General features: G+C 39.1%; 1 protein-coding gene across 2 annotated transcripts in view; it reads right to left on the bottom strand.

Annotated features, from left to right (window-relative positions):
* The window catches only part of ITGB6 (integrin subunit beta 6), a 51,718-nt gene that overhangs the window by 13,646 nt on the left and 14,935 nt on the right, over positions 1-23,137 (bottom strand). The window contains exons 2-13 of one of the 2 annotated variants that reach the window (XM_030019124.1): positions 22,266-22,330; positions 21,739-21,815; positions 20,917-20,996; positions 17,969-18,173; positions 16,798-17,044; positions 15,761-15,926; positions 15,058-15,219; positions 14,227-14,322; positions 8,713-8,802; positions 3,596-3,730; positions 2,960-3,377; positions 1,799-2,021 (exon numbers count right to left, since the gene is read on the bottom strand). In XM_030019124.1, coding sequence (XP_029874984.1) covers positions 1,799-2,021; positions 2,960-3,377; positions 3,596-3,730; positions 8,713-8,802; positions 14,227-14,322; positions 15,058-15,219; positions 15,761-15,926; positions 16,798-17,044; positions 17,969-18,173; positions 20,917-20,996; positions 21,739-21,799 — 1,883 coding nt within the window. In that variant the 5' untranslated portion in view covers positions 21,800-21,815; positions 22,266-22,330. Of the gene's footprint in view, positions 1-1,798; positions 2,022-2,959; positions 3,378-3,595; positions 3,731-8,712; positions 8,803-14,226; positions 14,323-15,057; positions 15,220-15,760; positions 15,927-16,797; positions 17,045-17,968; positions 18,174-20,916; positions 20,997-21,738; positions 21,816-21,919; positions 21,982-22,265; positions 22,331-23,137 lie in introns of those variants that run through there. The other variant, XM_030019123.1, reaches the window with a different exon arrangement.

The following is a 23,137-nucleotide window of genomic DNA, read 5'->3' as shown; positions in this document are numbered from 1 at the left end:
GAAAATTTTTGATGCAAAAATGTATCTTGCTGATTCTTCACAAATAGTTTCATCCACATTGAGGGGCTGAGACTCTGAGAAGCAGCCTGAAGGACCAACTGCTTAAAGAAAAGAAAAGAGAAGAACTGCAACAAAACATCCCCCCCCAAACTGGCCATCTCTTCTTGCATTGAATTACATATATCCATGGGAATATGCTGAGGCTGCTGAGATTATCTTCACGGGATGGAGATGACCATATCACTCGCTCTGGAGATGGCAAATAGTAAAAGCAAGCGGGTAATGGGATAGCCTCTATCTCATGGAGACAAATTCACTGTTGTTGGTGTTTTTGTCATATTTGCCATGTTTCTCATACTACCACTTTTTTTCTCAGCTGCCTAGCCATTGATCTCAATCCCCTCTGACCTGGTCTTTCAGCTCTCTCGGTTACCCTACCCAGGTATTCCCAATGTTCTCTCTCTTTTGGCTTTCCCTGCCCTGCGTTTCAGCAAGGGAAGACACTGAAACAGAGAGAAAAGATCTAACACTGCATACAATATACATGTTTAAATAGGCTAATGTAATGCCCATCGTGTAACTTTATATTTCTTATTCTCTGCCAAACTGGGCAAAGCAGCAGCATTGTCCTTTGTGTTTAGAAGAGTTGCATGCAGAAGTTCTCTTTACTTAAAGCTTTGAACAAACTGATAGGCTCACTTTTGTAGGTCAAATTTAGCACTAACATGAATGACGATTTAATCACATGCCTTAGAATAGCTTCTCATCTCAGATATAGTGTAGACTGCAATGGCAGGCATGAAAATACAATGGCAGAGAGCTGGTATGGAAGAGAAATGGGCCTCAGCTCTAAATAAGTAGACATGACATCATCATGAAACATTAATGCAACCTACACTGACTCGGCGCTCAGCAAGCAAAACCAGGGTCATTAATAACATGTATTCTGTGAAGTCTAATTCAACTTCTAGCTTAAATTTCTACTGAAGACTGCTCATTTTGGACCGACTTTAGCCCTACAAGAGCTCACAATACAAGCACGAGCATAAGTGTACTTAGAGTGGTCAGCTTTATGTCACACATTTTTGGTTGCTTTTCCTATCATGCAGCATAACATACACCATGCATCACAGCAGGAAAGCCACATAAATTTTGTATGCTCAGTGAACAGAAGACACTTCACCCTTTACAATCAATTTATCATCAACTTATACATGACATACAGCTACCCACTGATTTCATCCTCAGACTATGACCTAGTTTATCATAGTTGGGCCTCTTTAATTCAGCCAAGCTTAACTGAATTTGGACTATGAATTTGCACATGCGTAAAGCTTGAGCAGAGAGTGTGACCTTATTAATTCATATGCATGAGAACGGTGATACAAATGCCAAATTTTTCTGAGAGACCTCAATTTTGCTGTAGCAGCTATGCTGGGATGTTTACATTCTGTACTGTGGACTGGAAGGAGGTTCATCTGTTTTTGTATGATGTTATCGTATAAGCCCACCATTCTGATTAGTTGTACAGCCAGGGACAGCAGTGGAAGTGTGATGTGTTACTTGTGCTGCTTGAAGGTGATTAAACTGTTTTCCATAAAGTCTTTTTGTACAAGAGTAATGCTGATAAATGGTTGATGTATGAGTTACGACTACCCGTCTCAAAGGACAAAGAAGCTCTTGGGTTCTGGTCTGTAAATCCAATTTACAGCAGCGGCAGTAAGCATGCTGCTGAGGCAGTATAGGAAAGAGATACCTGGATGATACAAACATCAGAGACGTAAAACCAGCACATTACCGCCTGGAAGTGCAAGGGTCACCGCAGAGAGGACATTTTTCACACGTTTGGCCTGAAGCCCCCAGATGGGTGCAAGCACACGACCCACAGATGCATTCGCCTCTCCCACTGCACAGCGTCCCATCCTCAGCGATGCAGGCGCTAGTGTCAGTTGTGCAATTACAGTATTCACCAGTCCATCCACTGTGGCACATGCATTCTCCACAGTCACAGTCACCATTGCCTGGAAAAATATTTATTATACTTCAAATCAGTCTCTTAATAGGAATCTGAATGATGGCCATTAAAATCATTCTCCTTGATCGTAGATATTTTCCCCTCTCCAACTCTTCTCACTCTTAAACATCTTTCTTCCTTCCCTAGCATTTTCAGTTTTAAGCCAGGGGATCAAATTTTTGCTTAGACTGGCTGTAAGCCAGTGCAGCTCCATTCTCTTCACTGGAGTCCTCCACACAGATCTTATCTCCTGACAGTGCACAACCTAATGGGTAAATCCTCTTTTCATTTATAGCAGCATAATTTCAGCCTATCTGTTCAGCACAATCTCATTGCTGGTTCCTGCCAGTTTAATGCTATCCCCATTGTTTCAATATAATCACTTCTGATTTATAATGGTACAGCCCGGAAAAAAATTAGAAATACAAGTTCTCAAATTCTGATTGTATCTTACTAAGATAAACCGAGAATCATTGTGGTTACTGGGTTAAAATTATAAAAATATCAGAATTATCCTAAAAGTGATTAATTAAGATTAATTAATTAAGATTGCTATGCTTTGGTAATTATGTTAGAGTGAAATTGTACACTGGCTAACACTGATGTATGTCAATATACTTACCTAAACTTCCTTGGAGCTACGATCATCTACAGCCTTTAAAATCTGGCCCAGTGTGATGGTAGCTGATACGCTCCAATAAAGCCATGCCAACTTAGACTAGCTATGGAGTGGCTAAAGGTGTCTCATTTTTAAATTTGCAAACAGGGTTAAAAGTTGTTTCTTGTTTTAAGTCTAAAGATCGCTCAGAAATAGTATATAACACTTTATACAGAACTGATTGCAACTGAATACGTGATGAAAATAGAGATTCACAAGCTCATAGCTGAGAGTGAGACGATAAAGCTCTCAAATGCAGCCGCTAAAATAGCGTCAAGGGACCGTACCTCCACACTGGAGCCCTCTGTGTCTCACACAGGAGAAGTCATCGCATTCGCAGCGCGGCCCGTACACTTTTCCGTACAGGGATGGGTGGCAAACGCACTGCCCGCAGTAGCAGTCGCCTCTCCCGCTGCAGGAGCTCTGCTGTGCCGAGCCCTTGCAGGAGCTGGTGCCGAGGGAGCTCTCGTCGCATTCGCAGTGCGGCCCCACGTACCCCGGGCTGCAGACGCACACCCCGCACTCGAACGATCCTCTCCCTTTGTTGCATTTTGGGCTGTTCGCCTCGGCCTTTGCCTGACAGTTACAGTTGCACTGGGGATGAATTTCCATTTCCAGCGTGTCGCTGAGCCCCACTGGTTTTATCACAATACGCCTTCTGTTTTTTTCACAGGAGGAGAGACTTACAGTCACGTTGAAAGAGACCTGGAAGAAAAAAAGGTGGCTGTTCAGAGCTGCAGCACACGTAGCTCTGCAGGGTGCTCTGGAAGCACGTGCAGAGGACAGAACAAGAGGGTCATAGATGCTGCCGACTTTTTTGTAACTTGTTTGGAGGAAGATTATTTATTAAAGAGCAAACTCTCTGCCTTGGGGTCCTAAATTCTGTGGACTTCATGTCTTTTGAGAATTTGTTCTTTACTTACTGTGTCTCCCACTTTCACATGAGAGCATTTCTTCTGATGTGGAAAAAAGGTCCCATTGTTACAGATGGCTGTGAAAGAGAGATTGAGACCTTCTGTCTCACCCAAGATCTCCAGCTCCACCTCGGACCTCAGCTCCTTAAAGGAAAAAGGCGTGAGACGAATGGAGCAATAACACTGCCGAGCGCTGCTAGTGCCCCACGTCTGTGTAATATGGACTGTAACTTACCCCGACTTACACAGCAGTAAATTAATGGGTTTGGCACTTTATTTACAGACTTCTCTATTGCAAGAAAAATGGGGAATGAGCAAAACAAAGCCAGTGCCGACAGAACCGTCTTTCAGTGGAAAGCAATGGTGGTATCAGTTTAATATCCGCCATCACGGGGCTTATTTCCTGCCCTTGCAAGAGAATAAATTCAATGTTTTATTAAATCATCTTTCATCACCAAGTGCTCTGCTGACTGATACAGGTTTTCCTTTAGCTCTGGTCTTACTGAGGAATGGATTTGTGTCTCCGATTGCATTGCTAGCACTGGGCTTTTCCTGATTAGCCAACCTGTGTCAATATTGCTCCCTCTTTATCTCTCCTGGTAGAATCAACCCTCACAACCTCTCTCACGGCAGGGCAGGCTCTAAGTTCAGCTTTGCCTCAGTGCGGGGCCTCCATGAGTTAGCCTGATGCTTCCAGGGCCAGAGACAGAGTTGACCCTCATGGTGAGCTCCTGCAGCTGGGGGGCTTGCTCCCTTCCTTTCTTCTCCCAACGGAAATTCCTTGCTTCATGAGCTGCTGGTGCTATTTCAAGTTGTATTCAACAATGTTCTCATTTCTTAAATCGATCTGTTCAATCAAACTTTCATTTCTTAAATGAAAAACTTACTTACTGAACTCTCTCATACCAGGTTTTTATATTTTACTCTTTAAAATACTTTATAGCAACTTTGCTTACACAACTTAGGCTTAATCCAAAGCCTATGGCAGACCATGGGGAAATTCCCTATGACTTCATTGGACTGTGGATCTGGTAGACGGAAATTTTTCAAAAGTACCTTAGCAATTACTGAGCAAAAGTCTCACTGACTTGGCTTTGTGCTCTTTCGAGCTTAATTGCTTTACAAAATACCCCCTGCACTTCAATCAGAGCATGAGGAGCTCACTGACCTTACTTCAGTGAGTCATTCTAGTAAAGGCATCAGGATGACTCATTGGAGTAAAGGTCTGGCGGGGTAAAACAAACTAAAAGTAGAAAAGGTATAAACCTGCATAGACAACAACTCCTTGTCCTTTGTACATGTCCTGGATTCCCTGGAAATTTGTCTTTATGGTTGTGTTTGGTGGGGGTTTTTTTTAACGTCTTTTCATTTAGAAAACCTTGTCAGTAAACCAAAGCAACACATGTCATGCAAGACGTATTCATGTAATACCCAGAGCTCTTTCCAGCACGCAGCCAGAGCAGTAAAACTGTGCTCTGGGCATCAGGTTGGTAATGTTGGTAGCTCTGGATATGTCCAATTTTCCCTTCACATTTGTTTTAGAGTTCGGTGCTTATGTTGCTATTGAAACAAAGCAGATAGTCTTAGATAATAGCTAATAGCTGGGCTCTCACAAAAGGACCGAATATAGCAAACCTCTAGATAAAACTGTGAATGTTGATATGTGCTAATATTACAGGAAATATCACCAAGTAGTCCTCCTTTTACCAGCTGCAAAACTACGAGGCTCAAATAGACTGCAACTGTGAGAGAAAATCAAACGCTGCTGAACACCAAGTCATGCTACTTCGAATCCTGGTGTCTGTACTGGGTCATTTGAACATGCCTTGCTGTTGTAAGAGAACTTAATATGCACGTTACACCACTGAAAATGAACACATGAACTGTGACAAACTCCAGTTTCTTAGATCTTTGTATCTGTGAGGACTTTAATGGTATTTTAAATCTACTAAGCTGCCAGGCCATAGTTTGGGGACAAATAGTGGACAGTTTAGTGACCTTTAAGCCATTCACAAAGAAACATTTGTCATTCCCTTGTGTTACCTGTCTTTTTTTAACACATTATTTCTTTATTCTTATTTTCCTGTAAGTGAAAGGACCAAGCAATGAAAAAAAGAGTGGAATTTTTCTGAAATTTTAAAATCCTGGAATGACTTTAATCAAATGGCCTGATATCTGTCACAAAGCAATTTAGCCTACAGCTCTGCAATACAAAGTTATGCAGAATTCAGTGTTAAACAAAGCAGGCAGAAATATGCTTACAGAAGAAAATGAGTCATACTTGGAAAGAACACGAGAACTCCTTGTAACAAATATTTTGACAGCTCAGACTTTCTTAACTTGCTTACTTCCATTCTGAAGCTTTTGGATAGCAACACATGGTGAATGGTATTAGCAAACCTTGTGTTTGTACAGCAAGCAAAGACTCGAAAGCACTTTAAAAGCGTTAAAAGATTTAGCCTAACTCTACTCTTGGGGGGGGGGGGGGGGGGGGGGGCAAATAGTTATTTATTCTTTTTTGTGGGTAAAGAAACAGAGACACCAGGCATTGAATTACACTGCTGAGAGTATCATGAAAAGTCTGTGACAATCATGGAATTAGATCTTCTGTTTTGCATGTGATTTTTAACCGTAGGTCTACACTCATTTCCCCCTTCCCGGTCCAAAAAAATTCAGATGTCTTCACTTATGTTAAATAAGGTGGTTTTCAGTGTTTCCTGCTTGGGAGATTTTCAATCGTGAAGCAACAAGATTGTTAACCTTTAAGGTTATGTGTAATAAAATGGGCTCCGGGAAATTTTGAGTGTGACATGTTGCTACTTGTACACTTTGTACACCTTGTAACGTATGTGGGATTTTCAGAACCTATGAGCAACTCTGGCGCATGGTACAGGCATGCTGTACCTGAACGAGGACATGACGAGTTCTGGCCCGAAGACAGGAGCGCTGCTCCTGCAGCCGCCTTCCTGCCGCTGCAGGAGGGGAGCGGGCACCGAGCTCAGAACCCCCTCCAATCCCTGCCCGCAGGACGGATGAAACCATCCAAAAGTTGGTTTGAAAGCCAAACTAACTCAGGAGCCACACCGAGGTCACCACTGACAGCACTGGGAGATGATCTGCTCAAAGCGTGCAGCAGCTAAAACGCCAACGATGTTCTGGCCGGCACAAGCAAGGATGCTGAGAACAGGGCAGAGGGCATCATTTTGCCTCTGTATAAACCTTAGTGTGCCCGGTCTCGTGTACCGCAAGCTCTTCTGGACTCCATATCTCGGGAAGGACTCATTGGAGTCAGGGAGCATAAAGAGGTCACCTAAAGTCACCAAGGGGATGGAGCAACCAAGGAGAGACTAAAAAGGCTGGGACTGTCCAATTTGGAGAGAAGATTGGGAGGTAGAAGGTGTCTCAGTCACAAAATACTATGAAATCGTGAAAACATGAAGATAAGGTGAATGCAGAGCTGTTATTCAGCAAACCCTGCAACACCAGAATGAAGGTGCGCTCAGTGAAACTTTAAAGCATAGGGAGTAGTTTAAAATGGGAAAAAAGAAAAATGTATCTTGACGCAGTGCAGCTGAACTCCTTTTTGCCGCAGAAGGCAATGGGGACTGAAAACATCAGCAGGTTCAAAAAGGAGAGTAGAAAAAAAATAATCGTGGACAATAGCTACATAAGCAGACAGGCAAGGATGCACTCTCCACCTTTCCAAAGTTCCAGCAAGGCAGAAGGTGCCATGACATGGCAATTAGAGGAAGCACCATTCTGCGCTTAACACAATGTTACAGCAAAGGCACCAGGACACAGCACTGGGACAATTATTTTATGTTTTTCCATTACTTACTGGACAACAAAATGGCATTTCAGCTGTTAAATGCAGGAACTTCTGTCTATATGTTAGAGTGCCAGCCTCAGGAAATCCTGATAGGAACCAGATGTGGCTAACAACAGGTAGGACTCCAGAACTGATATCCTGGTGCCACTGGATGTTCAGCACTAGCTTTGCTCATGTAAAGATTTCCCCCATATTTATTACAATTTGTAGACTCCCAAGATTAACCTTAAAGTTCTCGGCTCATTTAGTTTTCCATAGGGCAGAGAATCTTCCGGTATTTTGTATTTCATTTAAAAATCATAACTCACCGATTGTGTTGCTTTTATAAGAGTTAGAAGAGTTAGAAGAATTTTGTTTGCCCTCCTATCATCAAGACCAAAATAATTTTGGGCATAATGATGATCATCTCATTCAGGTGATAGGAGGAAGAGCAGAAAAAAAAAAATAAGGAAAGAAACAGAAGCTATTTGCAAAGAGTTATTTGGCATTGTAGCCAACTGGTAGAGCAGGTTTTTAATAAAAAGGGACTGAGATGGAAGAGAGAAATCTATGGTATATTAGCATATATGTAAATTAAGATATCTGTGTAAAGACATGTAAAGCTGTCTAAAAACATTCCCCTGACAGAAGAGAACCAGGCAGCCAGGATGCATTTTACAAACAAATCTCTGAAGAGCAGCGCTGTGTTTATGTTCCCGTCAACTTTACAGTATTTCTTGGTATTATCTAAACAAACATATTCAAGTCTTGGTATTATCTAAACAAACCCATTTTGGCTCCTGTGTTATGCTTTTTAAAAACCTCAGAACAGCCTCACAGGGGCAGCAACAAATTGCTAAAGCAGAGAAGAGCACTGAGTACAGGATAGTGCTTTTCCCCCCAGATATTCCTGCAGAGCAATTGTACATCTGCTGTGGTGACAACTACCGATGGGAAGAGAGTTGAGTCCCTGTCGAGGTATTGAACTGGGAGACCTGAATATCTATATTAAAGAAGGCTTAAGAGTAGGTGTGAAATATAGGACTATGAAGAAGGCAAGACAGATGAGACACTGCTGTGAATTTAGCATTCCAGCAGCACTAAGGAATGACAAAAGGTTATAGGAATTTTGTTTCTGTGCTCACTTAATCCTCAGAGGGAACAGAACTTTTCCTGTTAAGGTCAGTACCTAAGCATAAAAAATTATGTTCTTGTAATCAGTGCATCAAAAGAATCAAAGACACTTGTTTTTACCAAATTGCAATCTAATTTTGAAAATACAGACATGCTGGAAGAAAACACATTATAATCACCTTACCTGATATGCAGCAATGATCAACTGGAGAATATTTCCAGAATCCCTCTGTAGTCGTCCAACAGTAGCTCCAGGAATAAGCTTTGCATAGTTCTGAAAGTATAAAAGGAATTTAAAGCGCAAAAAAAAAAAGACTAGGCGACAAGGAGCTCCCATCTGGAAAAAAACAAAATACATTGAAGTCAACTAAAATAAATAATAGTGACATTTTCAAGGACCCTTACAGACTCAATAATTTCAATCTTATTGAAAAAGTCCTATGAAAAGTGCTAATTTTACTGATAATTAATGGGACATATGTTGCTAAATCACCTCTGTGTGCTTGGAAGTTTGATACTATAGTATTTTTCAGCACTAATTTTTCAAATTTAGAAGGAAGATATATTCTCTCAACAGTTGTGTTTTTCTCTAATAAAAATAACCAAAACCAGATTCAGCTGCTCTACTGCTGCTGTACTATTTGAGAGTCTTAGACCCTACATTCAATAACAGCAGTAGCAACTGAGCATTCTGAATTCCGATTGGCAAGGGCACAGAAGTTAAGAAGTTTAAACTAAGGGCTACAAGAACTTTGAACAAAGGCCCTTAAAAAACTGCTGCTAGTTTATGTTTGATGTAACACCCCACATGTATCCCAGTGGTCTGTGGCTACGATTGGAGCATGTTGATTTTATGTTAATAATATAGTGCCCATTTAACGATTTATTTCAGTGATAATTTTTCTTTTGTTTTTGCATTAAATTGCATTGTGAGACTAACATGACATCTAGCAGCTGGATTTTAAAGATGCTTAATTAAAATTTATCTTGCCTGATTGTTAACTACATGAACTTCTCTTGCTTGTACCCATGCCTTTGGAAAATAGTAAGTGTTCATCGTTAAAAAAACACATTGTAGCATTCATTTTCTTTTGCAGTTTATCATATCAATGCTGTTATTTTAATTAAAAAAGAATTCCAGAGAGCTATTAATAAACATGGATAATTTGATACCCTTATATCCCTCTTGTACTTCACATCTCTGAAAGCCCTGTGATTACTTTATATATTATGTATGGAACGCTTATCATTCATTAGATTTCTAAAGTGCTATTGTAAATCAGTGGGATTAACTGCATTTTATGTTACAGCTGGTGACTTTGCATTCCTGACTCCTCCTGTGATTAGTGCTTTCTCAAGGATTCTTAGAATATTGAAACTCTGCATTTTGTACACGTGGACCTTTTGGGAGATAATTATAAGAAAAGACGATAAACCTGGAATTTAAAGTATAGTACCCTTTAATCTGTGGTATGCAAAACAAACAGCAGGGATATACTGTTCTGAAGACTTCGTTTTATCTTTCCTCTTTGAACAAAAATTTTCTGCATGGTGATACAAGGATGACGTTGCAAGCCCAGTCTAAGTGTATATCTCCAGTCTATTGGTTAAACCCTACCTTTTAGCAAATATTTCTGTTTAACCATTAACAAGGTGTGGCAGACTGGTGCTTTTGGAGTGCTAGTATTGTAAAACAACCAAAGGATGTCATGGAATTTAGTCTTTTAGCAAATATTCATTAAAAGGTGAACTGCCATTTTATAGAGCTACTCTGATTCATTTTAGTGAAATTTGACAATTATATATGAGTTCGGTGAGGTTACGTCTAACTTTTAGCAGTGTAAATGATAGAAGAATTTTCATCATAAATAGTGTATCATGCCAAATTTATAAAAATCATTTGAAATTCTGTACAAATGTGGAGACTGGAGTATTTTTAGTTCAATTTTCAGCAGTGAAATGCAGTCTGAAAACCCCAACTTTCAAGCTGTATTCTCCTGTGATATAAAAAGAAATAATTTGTCCAAAAAAGAGCAATTTCTGTTTCCAAAGAAGCGCTGCCTAGTCAGGATTAGAGAGGGATACTTTTCCCTTATCTAAGTTTGAATAAATTTTTAAAGAATTCTGCTTGAAAAAAAAATAATATCAACAATAATAACAACTACTTCATGAAACCTTAAAAACCGGTGTTTTCTTTTATACCAAAATAAGATTTACACAGTTTGTCAAAATATCATTCTTATTGCAATATTCACGGACACTTTTTGAGTGAATAGCTTTTCTAGAATAATAACATTCCCTGCTGCTTTGGTAAGAGTCAGCTGAGACTAATGATGTAAAAAGCTAGACATATATTAATATATTTTAAAAGGCCTTTTGGGGGGAAAAAAATAGCCCTTTTTATAAATAATCTCAGATAATCAGGGCTCCATGTAAGGAACTTCCTCCCCTCTCTTGCATTTAATTTTGAGTGGTCTTACAAATGTTTCCACGTGACTGCTTTTAAAGTTCTTGTGGTCAGGGAGACCACCAGGCCTAAACCTTCCTCCTCTTTTAGATTGCTGTGCAGTAGCTGTTTGGTTGCATGGAAGGATCAAAACTAACACCAGCTATGTTACAAGCATATGTATTCTGTGCTTGTGCAATCCATAATATTTGTGTTAGATAATAATACACATACATGTAAGTGGATAAACTGAAAATTCAGTTGAAGAGGATCAAGAATATTAAATGACTGAATTATTTGGGGCTAAATTGTTGGGGATTATACAGGGCTAGAAATATAAAATATATATTTGACAGTCTGAACACTGCACTTAAGAGTAATGGAATCTATCAAGTCTATTTAAAGAGGTGCTTCCTAAGTCCTCACAGTCATTTTAATGTACGTTTGTCCCCAAGAAGTGAATTATAAATAGCAATAGTCAATTTTGGGGTCTGATATAATTAGATGCTGAGTTCAAGTAGATTTGAGGTGAGATATTTGGGGAGAGGCTTTCCACCTCAAAGGATAATTAAGTTTGGGAGGGTTTTCTGAGGGAGATGTTGCAGAATCTCCATTACTGAGGCTTTTAAAAAGAAGTAAAACACCAAGACAAGAGTGGTTTAATGGTGATGCTCAAGTGCCAGTTTAGGGTCCTCTCCCAGCTCTTCCAGGCTACCTGAGCAGTGACCTTAACACAAGAATAACTCTCATTGTCTTGCTTTGTTCTTTTTACATTCTTAAGCATGGATACCTGGTTATTTACATCACAACTTTGAATCACACAGATGAAAACATGACACTATTGTCCTGTTTGCAGGTCCTACATATACCCTTGAAAGTACACTGTAATGTGGAAAAACTGCACTGTGAGACTTATATATGATTTTTGTACTTGCTTTGACTGATTTTCCACATCACCTACAGGACAGAAAGCAGACCATAACAACTATACCTATCCACATAAGTGACAGAAAGCAGTATTAAAAGATGAAAGCAGCAGATAGAATATATTGAATGGTATTAGTATATACCCTACAAGATAGAAGATAGTTGCACTTTTTTTCCTAACAAAGAAAGTAACAAGAACAAACCATTCCCCCTGTTGGGTTAACAATGGCTCGCATTTTTTGTTAGCTATAAATCTTCATTTAGTGTTCCCAGTGAACAAAGGGTGACACTTGATAACCTTGATACTGGTATAACACTGACACAGGGATACTGAAATAGAACCCCCCCGATAAGAACACTGTTGGCCAACTCTGAGTGACCACCAGCAATTTTAAAGGGAAAATATAATGCCATCAGTAAGAGAAAAGTTTCTCTGGACAAAATAAGGCTCTGTAAATCAAAGACATACTTCAAAACTACCTCCTAGAACAGCCCGTATTTATGCAGCTGCTATTAAAATCAGGGAAAAGATTTCATTTGTCATTAATTGGGCTCCTACTAAGAAATTGTTGAGCAATAATAAGATTTAGTAAAAGTTTTTTAATGTGCAAATTTTAACTGATCTGTGCTATGACTATAGCATCCCACTGCATTTGTAAGTGATTGACTTCTGCTATCATTGATCGAAGATCGTTGATCTTCACGCTTCAGCTCAGTATTCAATACAGTCCTTTAAAAGCCAGGCAGTCAGTGCTCCAAGATGCAGAGTGTTTCCTCCCTTGTCAAGACTGTAAGGTGAGAATCAGTTTATGAAGGATGTGACTCGTAACTTTTGTCAAACACCTGGAGTATTAGTCTTACTCGAGACACCTTTACAACTGGAATGGGTTGCAGAAGCACTGGGGCGTCTTCCCTGGGTTACTCACAGGATAGAAATAGAAAACCATCATACTGGTGAGTACCTCAAGGACCCATCTGCTCTCTCTGCTGTAGCATAGGACCTTTTTCCCTACTCTTTCTTTCCTATTTTCTATGTGGTTATCACACCAGAGGAGCACCTTTCTTCCTAGTCCTTTACTTTTGGCTTTTAATGAGGAACGCTGTGCGAAGGTTTTTCCTTCGGAAAGCCAAGCTTATTATATCAGGAGGATCACATTTATTGACTCCCTGTCAACCAAACTGAATAAATTTGGAGGCACAATTTCTCTCCCCTTGTCCCCCTTCATGCAGCAGCATGTGGCCAGGCAGCCAAGCTTAGGCTGAAAAACCTCTTATTATCCTCACTGAATTCTTATCCAGAATTTCTTTTTGTATGTGAAGATTTCTTCCCAGCAGCAGGACTGGACAGAAAAGGACATAAGAATTGCCAATATCCTTCTTATTTTATCTCAGAGGGCTTTTGCTCATGTTCACTGCAAAACGCAGTTAAGCAGCCGTTGGTGGTTTTGCCTCAGCTCATAGCTGGAATATCCAACAGGCCAAAAGCAGCACAGGGCTTCAGGAGGGCTTTTATCTGTGGAGGATGAAAACAGGTGCCTGCACAGGTGACTGATGGAGCTGCAGGTATGAATGATACTCAATTTATTAATAATATGGATTTTGCATATCCACAACCACTGCTCCTCTGCTCTCCCCTCTCTCCTGGCTCCCATTTCCCATGGCATGACTTCACAGAGCAGGAAATGACTTCACAGAACAGGATCTGCGAGTCCTAATGTCAAAAATTCCTGTAATGAAGTGTTTTCCCTCAGTAGACATGAGGAATGATACATGAGGGAAGAGGACTTTGTCCATCATGATTTGTATTTTTAATCTTGTTGCTAGTTTCCTATTTGTCTCACTGGAAAGAGACATAGAAACAAAGAAAAAAATGAATAAAACTCTCAGGTCAGCTGAAAAAAACAGCCCCCATGATCTCAAAGTTGAGCATGAAGACAACTGTATTTTTCATAATGTATTCTTCTCTTATAACGGTAAGAAAAGGCTCAACTGTCCTTCTCTAGCCTTATAAAATACAACAAGGCTAATTATAGTGATTACATTGAATAGTTTAGCAATGCTTAGTTTGATGATCCTTGACTTAAAATATTAGTGTGATTCAACTTGAAATCCAATTTAAGAGCTACCCAAGAACATCAAAATCAATACATGAAGAAGCTCTTCCTAAGTAAAAGAGACTTCCTCTGATATATAACTTCCTAGCTATTTTTATTACATAAATATCTTGCAGAATTCAGTCCTTAGTACTAGAATTACTGTATCAGCTGTGAGAAGTTGTGAACTTTAAAACAAATAGTGGTGAACTGAACGTTTTAGTTTGCTCACCTCATAAATGTGAACTTGCTCATTCGTTACAGCAAAAATTAATAGAACATTGTTTTGCACAAGTTTGTCAATTAATTGTCCAATTGTGGGATACTCCTGCAAGCAAACAGAAGAGAGCCATATCAATCCATTTTTCGTGTGCAACCAGTTGCTAATTATCTCCCATGAAACACACATCCAAATGATCATAATTAATACTGTGTTCTCTGTATAGTATAAACTATAATTAGGCACTACATGTATACAAAATAAAAGATAGTGTATATAATTTCCTCGTGTTGTTTTTAAGGAAACCCGTCTGAGAAACGTACAGTGCCAGCCTCCATACTAGGACACTTGGCTCAGTAGCATCTGTGATATATATATATAATCCAAAGAATAACACTGCACCAGAGCAACTGGGTATTTGTCCTACACTGAATACCATAGTGTATATATTTGGTATTTTTGAACACTGAATCTTAAGCTAGTAAGTTCTCCTACACGAACAGTGTCCTACAAATTCCTGAACTCCTCCTGAATTCACACCCTTACAGGGAAAGGAAGGAAATACTAGTCAGTCCCGTTCTATGAGTTTTCCTGGTTAGCAGGAATAAGATTTGTGCTTTTTTTTTTCCTAGTTATAATCTGTCCTAACTCCATACTAACACACTGTTCTCTTTTTACTGAAATGTGCAATTACAAATAAAATAGATTACATGAAGTATCTGGATTTCCCAACTTTTACACATTTCAGTGATAAAGGTATACTTTCATTAATTTTCTAAGTTGCTCATGTTAGTCTTTAAATTTCCAGAATGCGAGAGTTGTACAAAATTCATAGTAAATTACCAGAACAGTTGACATGGAATATTCATTATTGTGGTCCAAATGACAGTTCCCATCATTAGGAATAACAATCCCTGCCAGTTTACTGTCCATCCCAAAATGGGAATCCGCATCACTCACAAACACCAGCAAATGTAGAGAATCATTCCTCCATCCAATTTTTTCCTGTCATGTAAAATACATTAGTTTAGCAGGCTGTATTGCACTTACAGTATAGAAAAGCAGCAAAAGATTTGGAGAACAGCACCTCAAAATAAATGAAGGGAATAATTTTCAAGGGAGTGTCAAAAACATCACAACATCTCTTAAGAGATGATGTTCATTGCATTGTCTTTGGCTAACATTTGGTCTCCCCATTCCTGTGTTTAATAACATGGGCTGGCCATGTTCATGTCAATCTGCTTACTACTCTAAACATAGTTAATAGAAAAATATTTAAAGAAAAAACAATCAAGAAAACAGACCCAGTAATTATACAGTTGGGGTTTTTCTATCCCTGGCAATTAGAAGAAACACTAAAATATTGCAATATGCGTGTTTTACTTGGTACAGCCAAAAGTATTTTCACACAAATCTAATGAGGCTCTTGGACTGCATTAAAAAAATCTTGAAAAATAATGATCTGCTGCTTTGAAATACAACCATATAACACTAGAAGTGGTAAATATACAGAATAATTAATATTATACCTAGAAGTTTCAAGTACCTTGCAAACAGCTGCCTGCATAATTGCATCAAATCCTCCCTCTGGAGTGTCTATGTTAGCAGAGATTCGCTGTCCCTTCACAATTTCATTGAATTTTTCAGCATCATTTGTAAGTGGCAAAACATGTTTGTATCCAAAGGTGGGTAAGCACTCGTACGGTACACTTCTACAAGATAAGTGAGACAGTTTATGGATAATACAGAATGAAAAATCACTACAATGGCAACTTTGCAGGCCTGCCTGGATTCCCTTTTGGTTATGTATCTCTCTTCTCTGTCTGAGACAGATGTAGTGAAAAATGTAAGATAATCAAAGAGCATCCAGTGAGGTGGGCAATGCAAACACCTCTGCGTAAAGCCTGGGAAACGCCTCCTAGAGCAGAGTAATTCAGCCGGTTAACAACGTGCAGTCCTTGCCGTGCTCCCTGCTGCGCCTTGTTTTCATACTCAGAAGCACATTAAGATCTGTAGTCCCTTAATGACATTCAGAGAGCACCACCAAGCTGCTGCAGTCCTGCTTCAGGCTGCAGAGCACAGCTTCTCCTCCACATAGGTTAGGAAAGGGCTAGGGCAGCCGGGGTTTGGGGGATACTGCTAGACCTTAAGGGAGAAAAAAACCCAGGAAAACAACACTGATTGGTAAATGAAACTGCTATTCTGTGTTGGGTTTGACTTTGCACCTGATTAGTATAGCAATGTCATAAAATTCTTATATATATATGTATATTCTAGCAAATGAAAGAAAAATACGTAATTATTCTGCATGCCTGTTAACCCCTTAAGCACATTTGTAATTAGCAGCAAAAGCTAAAAAATGAATCACTCCCAGATTCCTCTCTCCAAATAACATAAGCCTCAACAGAATAATGATCAGAGTGCAAAACTAAAAGAAACAAATCTTGTTTCCCAGCCTGACTCATTTACAGCTGGAAGAGGGCAGAGGTTCCAGTGAGGCTGCTGAATTGAATTTTATCCTAAAGATTAATATTATGATTTAATGTTGGCATGCAGACAGATGTACGTATTTTCCCTGCCTACCTGCAAGGGTTGTTTATTTCTGCAGCTGTAGTTTTGATAAATGGTGAAACTGGTTTTTCAACAAAAGATCCAAATCCCAGTCTGAAGTTGCTTGTCAGTTTTGACATTTCTTTAGAAAGAGTTGAACCCAGTTCTTTGATTGTATTCAGATCATCATCCATGGAGGCGGAAAGATCCATGAGGTAATAGAGATCAATTGGATAATCTTCAGTTTGGCGGACCTTGATCTGTATTGTTTCTTCATGTCCTATTAAGGTCATGGGAAAATGGGATACATATTAGCACTTCTATACAGAAGTTATGAGTAATGCCAATCTCTTCATAAACTTACATATATGGTGAAAATTATCTAGTATTTTAAATCACCAGTAGAATTAACAAAATAACTTCAGAAATTCTCTGTCAACAAAAATCTCAAACACGGGTCTGAAAGATTAAAAGCAGTTCTAGTTTTTCTTTTCTAAACTATTCTTCAGTAGAGCCATAAACAGAGAGTTACAACTGATTGCTATAATTTGAAAAAATATGATAAATTCATTTCAGCAATATGCAGCTTTAGAAAATTTAGATATGAAGCTAATTCAAACTAAAGGTAGCACTTATGGGACATACCATGTACTTTAGAAATTTAAAGAAAACCAGAGTGTACACACAGGTTTTATTCTCAGTTCCAACAACAATATGACCCAACTGGGTGTCTCGTACTTTTCTTTATTCCAAATTTTGTCCAGGAAAAATTCATATCTCAAGGACCCCAAAGTAAGTCTGGAGTGTTTCCATAAATGTCACTGGTACCTCGTAAATCCTCAAAGCAAGATTTTATGCTGCCTCTGAGATACGCTGTTTGCCAGACCTGCAGGGGAGAGGCACAGGAGCAGGGCTGGGGAGGTAGGAGGGGTTTCCATTCTCTCCCTGCCACCTCAATGGCAAGAGAATAAAAGAACTAAAAAAAAAATCCTTACTTTTATGATGTACCCTGCACTTCTGAAAGTATTTTGAACTCAGTCAAACCTAGTTTTCATCTGATGCGTCAACAAATAATTTTGGACTCAACACAGGTTTTTTATCTTTATTCTAATAAGATTTTTTTAGACCATTCAGTCTGAGAAGCTTCAGTATATCAAACTGGCTGAAAAAAAATATCCCCACATCTATGAACTGAGTGACTTACCTGGTCGCAGCCTTAGAGTTAATTTTTGAGGAGAAATCTGTGTGACATCAGAATTGTTCTTCTGGGTCACTAGTGTTAGGGGCTTGTTTCGGTGAATTTCTACTTCTGAAATGGGAAATTCAATCAAATTCAACTGGCATCCTTTTGACAAAAGGTTTTCTGGGGTATCACACCTCCCATGAATTCCAGCTGAGTCTGTGTAATTCTAAAACAAACAGGAGAAGGAAGGGATGAGTTAAATGTATTTACTGACCAGCCACCAGCACCTGGCTGATGAAAGGTCAATCCCATGCAGGGAACAGAAACAAAGGTGCAAGTTAGTGCAAACTAGTGCAGAAAGAGATCTAGGAGGCACAGAAATCTAAATTTGCCCTTCATGGATCATGTCACACAGGTGTATAATTAATGTAACTTACACCGATTTGGTATCCTGGGAGAAACTGCTCTATTGTTGGGGAATGGGAATTGTGCCACTCACTGCATTTGGCTTCTCGCAGTACTGGGAATGATAACACAAAACCCCTATGAGCCCCTGGTTTTTCTATTACAGGATTATGCTGCAAATTCATCAATCTTTCCTAAACAGTTTTGAACTGCTGATGGAACAACATCATTTAACAACAGAAAAGGTCTTGTAGATAATAAACTCCTACAAATTTTGTGACAAACTGATGGTGCAGTACCCAGTGTTCACTGCTTTTTTCTGACCTACTCTTTCTCCTCAACACTTATTTAATGTGTTCCCTGAAGCAGGTAGCAATTCCTTGTTACTCCTTGTTAATGGTGCCCAGAAAGCACCCCAGCCTCCCTCCCTCGGTCCCCAGCACCCGTGGGGCTCCTGGCACGCCCATGTCTTTCTGGTTATGTTTGTCCCAGTGTCCTACTTGACCTTCTCCCATCCAGAGGAAATCACAAGCCTATCAGTATCAGTTGGATAGCTTGCAGTTTATTTTTGTTACTCATTTCAAAGCACTTGATATGCATTCCTTTCCACAACACTGATGCAGGGTAGGTACTATCCCCCTGTAGCGGTGAAGTTAATGGTTAGTTTTACAAAGAGGCTTCTGTGCCTTATTGCCATTTCCTAGAGCTACGTCTAGAGTTTAGATCCTCAAAATCAGGCAGCTGCCTCCTGAACTGGAAACTGCTCTAGCCTGCAAGACCTTTTCACCAAAACCTGGGCAATGCCTGGCAGAACTGGCACCAAAACATTCAATTCCTGGCTGATGGTCATGGGCCCATACCTCGGGGCTGCCCTTTTCTCCTGGATTTGGACAAGCAACCTGGGGTTCAGCCATTAAGCCACAAATATTCTCTGAATCCAGTCACTGAAAAACTTTCCATCCAAAGCAAACCAGATTTACTTTAAACCTATTAAAACCAGAATTGGGACCCTTCTTTCCGCCAAAATGTCACCCTTCATGCCTGAAAGTTATTGGCGATTTTATGCAGTTTGGTGGAAGCAATGTTGAGACACCTGATGGGAACAGTGGTTTATTATTCTTCAGACCAAATCTGATGTCTTTGCTCAGGCAAAGCTCTCGCCAACTGCTTCTTGAATACAGTGCGCATAAAGATCACGTACCATTATAAAACTTTCACAGGGAGATCCATATCATCTCCTTTAGTTACACACTTTGAGTTGCTGGCTTTTCAAAACATGTGTGAAGGGGCAAACTCATATTTCAAATACAATTACAAGTTGTGTTTTTATCCTACAGAAAACAGTGGTTTCTTTGGAGGTGCTTGTGTTTACTCTGACACTAAAGCTCCTACGTCTTTTACACTCTTGATGTATTGTTCTGTAGCAAACAAGTGAATGAGCCTCTGAACAAAGAAAAAAATCATTTTTACTACTCTGAAGTTTTCAATAGTTCCACAGTTGTGGGTTTTTTTTAAATCAATAAATTGTGTTTCATTTTTGCTTTCTGAAAATACATGGCAGTAGTCAAAATTACATGATCAAATTTCATTTCAAGAAAATCCTGTTTTGGTTGTTAAGTACAAACATAAAAACTACTGCAAACACACTAATATGGGTGGGGTTTTTTTTTCCCACAGTAACATTTTTTGCAAACTGCTATATTATTTTTAGCAAACTTATTTTTTAAAAAAGTGCTGTTTGGTCTTTGTCAGCTACTTCATAAAGCAGCATGTTAGTCCCATCTTAGGTATCATTTTGCTATTCAAAAAAGCAAGAAATACTTTTAACAGCAAAGGTGTAAATCAGAAACTATCATGAAAAAGACTTATTTTATTTGTCTATTATTTCTGGCAAGTTTTTAATTGTGATAGCTGACTATCTTTCTAACATTAATGAACTAAGACCTAGAATATTTACTGTGAAGTAGGGAGATATTATTTATCATCATTTACTGGTGAAAGTTTTAAAAGCAGAGATGTTAAGTGACTTGCCCAGGGTTACACAGAAAGTCTGCAACAGATATATAGGAAACAAATCCAGATTTTTTTTTTTAAGCCCAATGTTTTAGCCAAAACACTTACACCTATATCATACAAATTATAAAACTGACACTATCATCATACTTAAAATCAACCACAGATTAACCATTTGTATATGCAAACTGACTGGAGCACCTTCTGTTTACACTGTCTGGCTTGGCATGTAATATGTAAGATGCAGTCTGGTCTCTGACTTGATGTCTGGTGCTTCATCATCAGCACTGTGGGTGAGTCAGCCCTCAGGCTGATGACCTGAGCCCCTCTAATAACACTGCCTTACATGAGGAAGATTGTTTTTTTAAAAAACAACAATGAATAATAAAGTCTAGATTGAATTCCACTTTTGATCCCCAGGAAGGCTTCACTAAGCGCTGCATGCATTACAAAACCATGGGCTGACCCAATTAAGTCAATACTTCATCACTCAGAGCTACTACAAACACTTCAAGTCTTACTTTGAAATTTTTTTGTATCATTTACTCTACCTCTTGAAAACACCAAGCGCAGTGTGGTCCGGAAAGCAAACAATCTTCACAAGTCACTGCACTTTCCTGAGAACAGGTCCCTAAATTTAAATCCAAGAAGATAAAAGACTGTTAATAATGTGTTTAATCATTTAATTTATGAAGAATCTTGTCATTTAGAGAATATTGGAGGTGAAAAATGCACACATTTAGCCATATTTAGGATTATTGATAAAATTCCTTCATAATGGTATTTCTATTGGTAGAAGATTAACTCTCTAATAAAAATTCAAATCCCACAATTGCGGGCAATTAACATACTTACTTTTGCATGCTTTATGGATGGCATTCACTGAGAACATGTTACTTGTTTTCTCCAGCACACCTGATAAAGTGTTATGTGTGTTTCTGATATGGTGCAGGTAAGACATTTCCAACATAATCAGGGATATTAAAAGAACAGATTTATGTTCACTCTATACGCTTAAAATTGCTTCACTCAGTTGTGTAGATACTTGATATGATTTTAATTTATTGTGCAAGTACCAGCAAAACAGTCAGTCACATGTATAGTATTAAGTTTCTGAGCAGATCAAACAGTGATTAGTATAATCAAAATTGCTCAAACGCCCATTTGTCTCATACATGTTGTGCTATGTAATGACCACATGAATCTTACATGAATTTGCAGGGTAGCCCTACAGCAGTCTGTCAAAAAAAAAAAGTCATCAGACAGAAAGGAATGATTAAATACAGAAGACAGAAAGCTATTTCATGTCAACTTCAAGCAAGAAACAATGCAAAAATGGTTTTGAAATGGATCTCCCTACCCCTGACCCTTACCTTGCACATAGTTATTTCTTTGCAGAAAGAGGAAACAGAGGCAAAGCAATTCAATCCCCATTCGTTTTCAGTGCTGGCTGCGTGACAAAAAAATATTAGCGTGTTAATTATCATCCGCGTAAAGGTAGAATGTCGTAAAAATCATACATTCCTGGAGGGTATGTTTTCAGATGTCACCTACACCGGATTGCGAGGAAACTTCAACCCTACCAGGACAGACCATGAGTAAAAGTGAAAACAAGGACTACCTGGGCAGGTAAAGAGAACAAGCTGTGCATAAAGTAACGTGAACATGGTTATCACTTCCTTGTTTTCCTGGACTCCTTATAAGGTATAAGGGGAAAATTCATTCAGGTGAAGATTTCTGTCAATCCTAGTCACTCTGGGTCCTAGAGCAACCCAGCCAAGAGAGCGGGATTTCATATCTACAGCAACTCTTAAAAGGCTCCTCTAAAATAATGCCTTTAATTGTTCCCTGAGGGAGTGTGTTAGGTAGATGGATCATTACGATTGCCAAGTGACTATACCTGGAGAGATGTAAAAATCCCATTTTTTCAGATTTCCTGATGTGGAGGGAAACTTGTAAAGGCAACTGTGAAAAAAAAAAACAAAAAAGCAATGACTTATTATAATCGAGGAACTGGTTTCAGCAATTCAAGATATATTTATTTTATTAACATTGCAAACTGAAAAGGAAATGCTGCAGTTGTGCATTTTTTTAATGTGTAGAAGTAGGAATAATTGCACTCCAAGTTCTGCAACTGACTTGGAAAAAAAAATCACGTCAGCTTTAACTCTCTGTAATAAGTGGCCAAATATTCTACCAATATAACAAGTCGTCGCTATCTCTTCCCCCCCTCCCCAACCTGGAATGAAGGCAAAATATGCATTTCTTACAACCTTATTAAAAGGAAATAAAAATTCTTATTTGTAGATTTCATCTCTTCCCATCTTTTATGCTCTGCTATTGTCTGTTTTGAAAATGATTTGTTGAGGACAAGCCCTCTCTTATCGTAAGGGTTTGCAACAGACTCTACACAGTGCAGCATAAAATTATAATTTCATCAGTTGTGTTGCTGGCCTAAAAACACGTATCCTTTTTTTCTGCAGTCAGAAATCCTACCAAAGTTAGCCGATAAGGACTAGGTTGCTCTCACCAAGAGAACTGGCAGGATCAGACCTCCCTTTTCAGGCTGGTGGTAGCTGCAATCTTGGGGCAGGATGTGACGGTAGGGATGGGTCTATACTAGTTAAACTCGACATGCCTGGAAACATTCCTGGGCATTGAGGCCAACTGGCACAGAAAGACCGGAGTTTATGCTTGCAAATTGCCTATTGGGACCACTCTAGCAACCAAATTGTGTCCAGAAATTGTTTGCAGAGAGTGTTAATTGGAAGA

This window comes from Aquila chrysaetos, chromosome 6 (assembly GCF_900496995.4).
Source record: "Aquila chrysaetos chrysaetos chromosome 6, bAquChr1.4, whole genome shotgun sequence".
NCBI lineage: Eukaryota > Metazoa > Chordata > Aves > Accipitriformes > Accipitridae > Aquila > Aquila chrysaetos.
The sequence above is the reverse complement of the archived record's forward strand: the minus strand, read 5'-3'. Positions and strand labels throughout refer to the sequence as shown.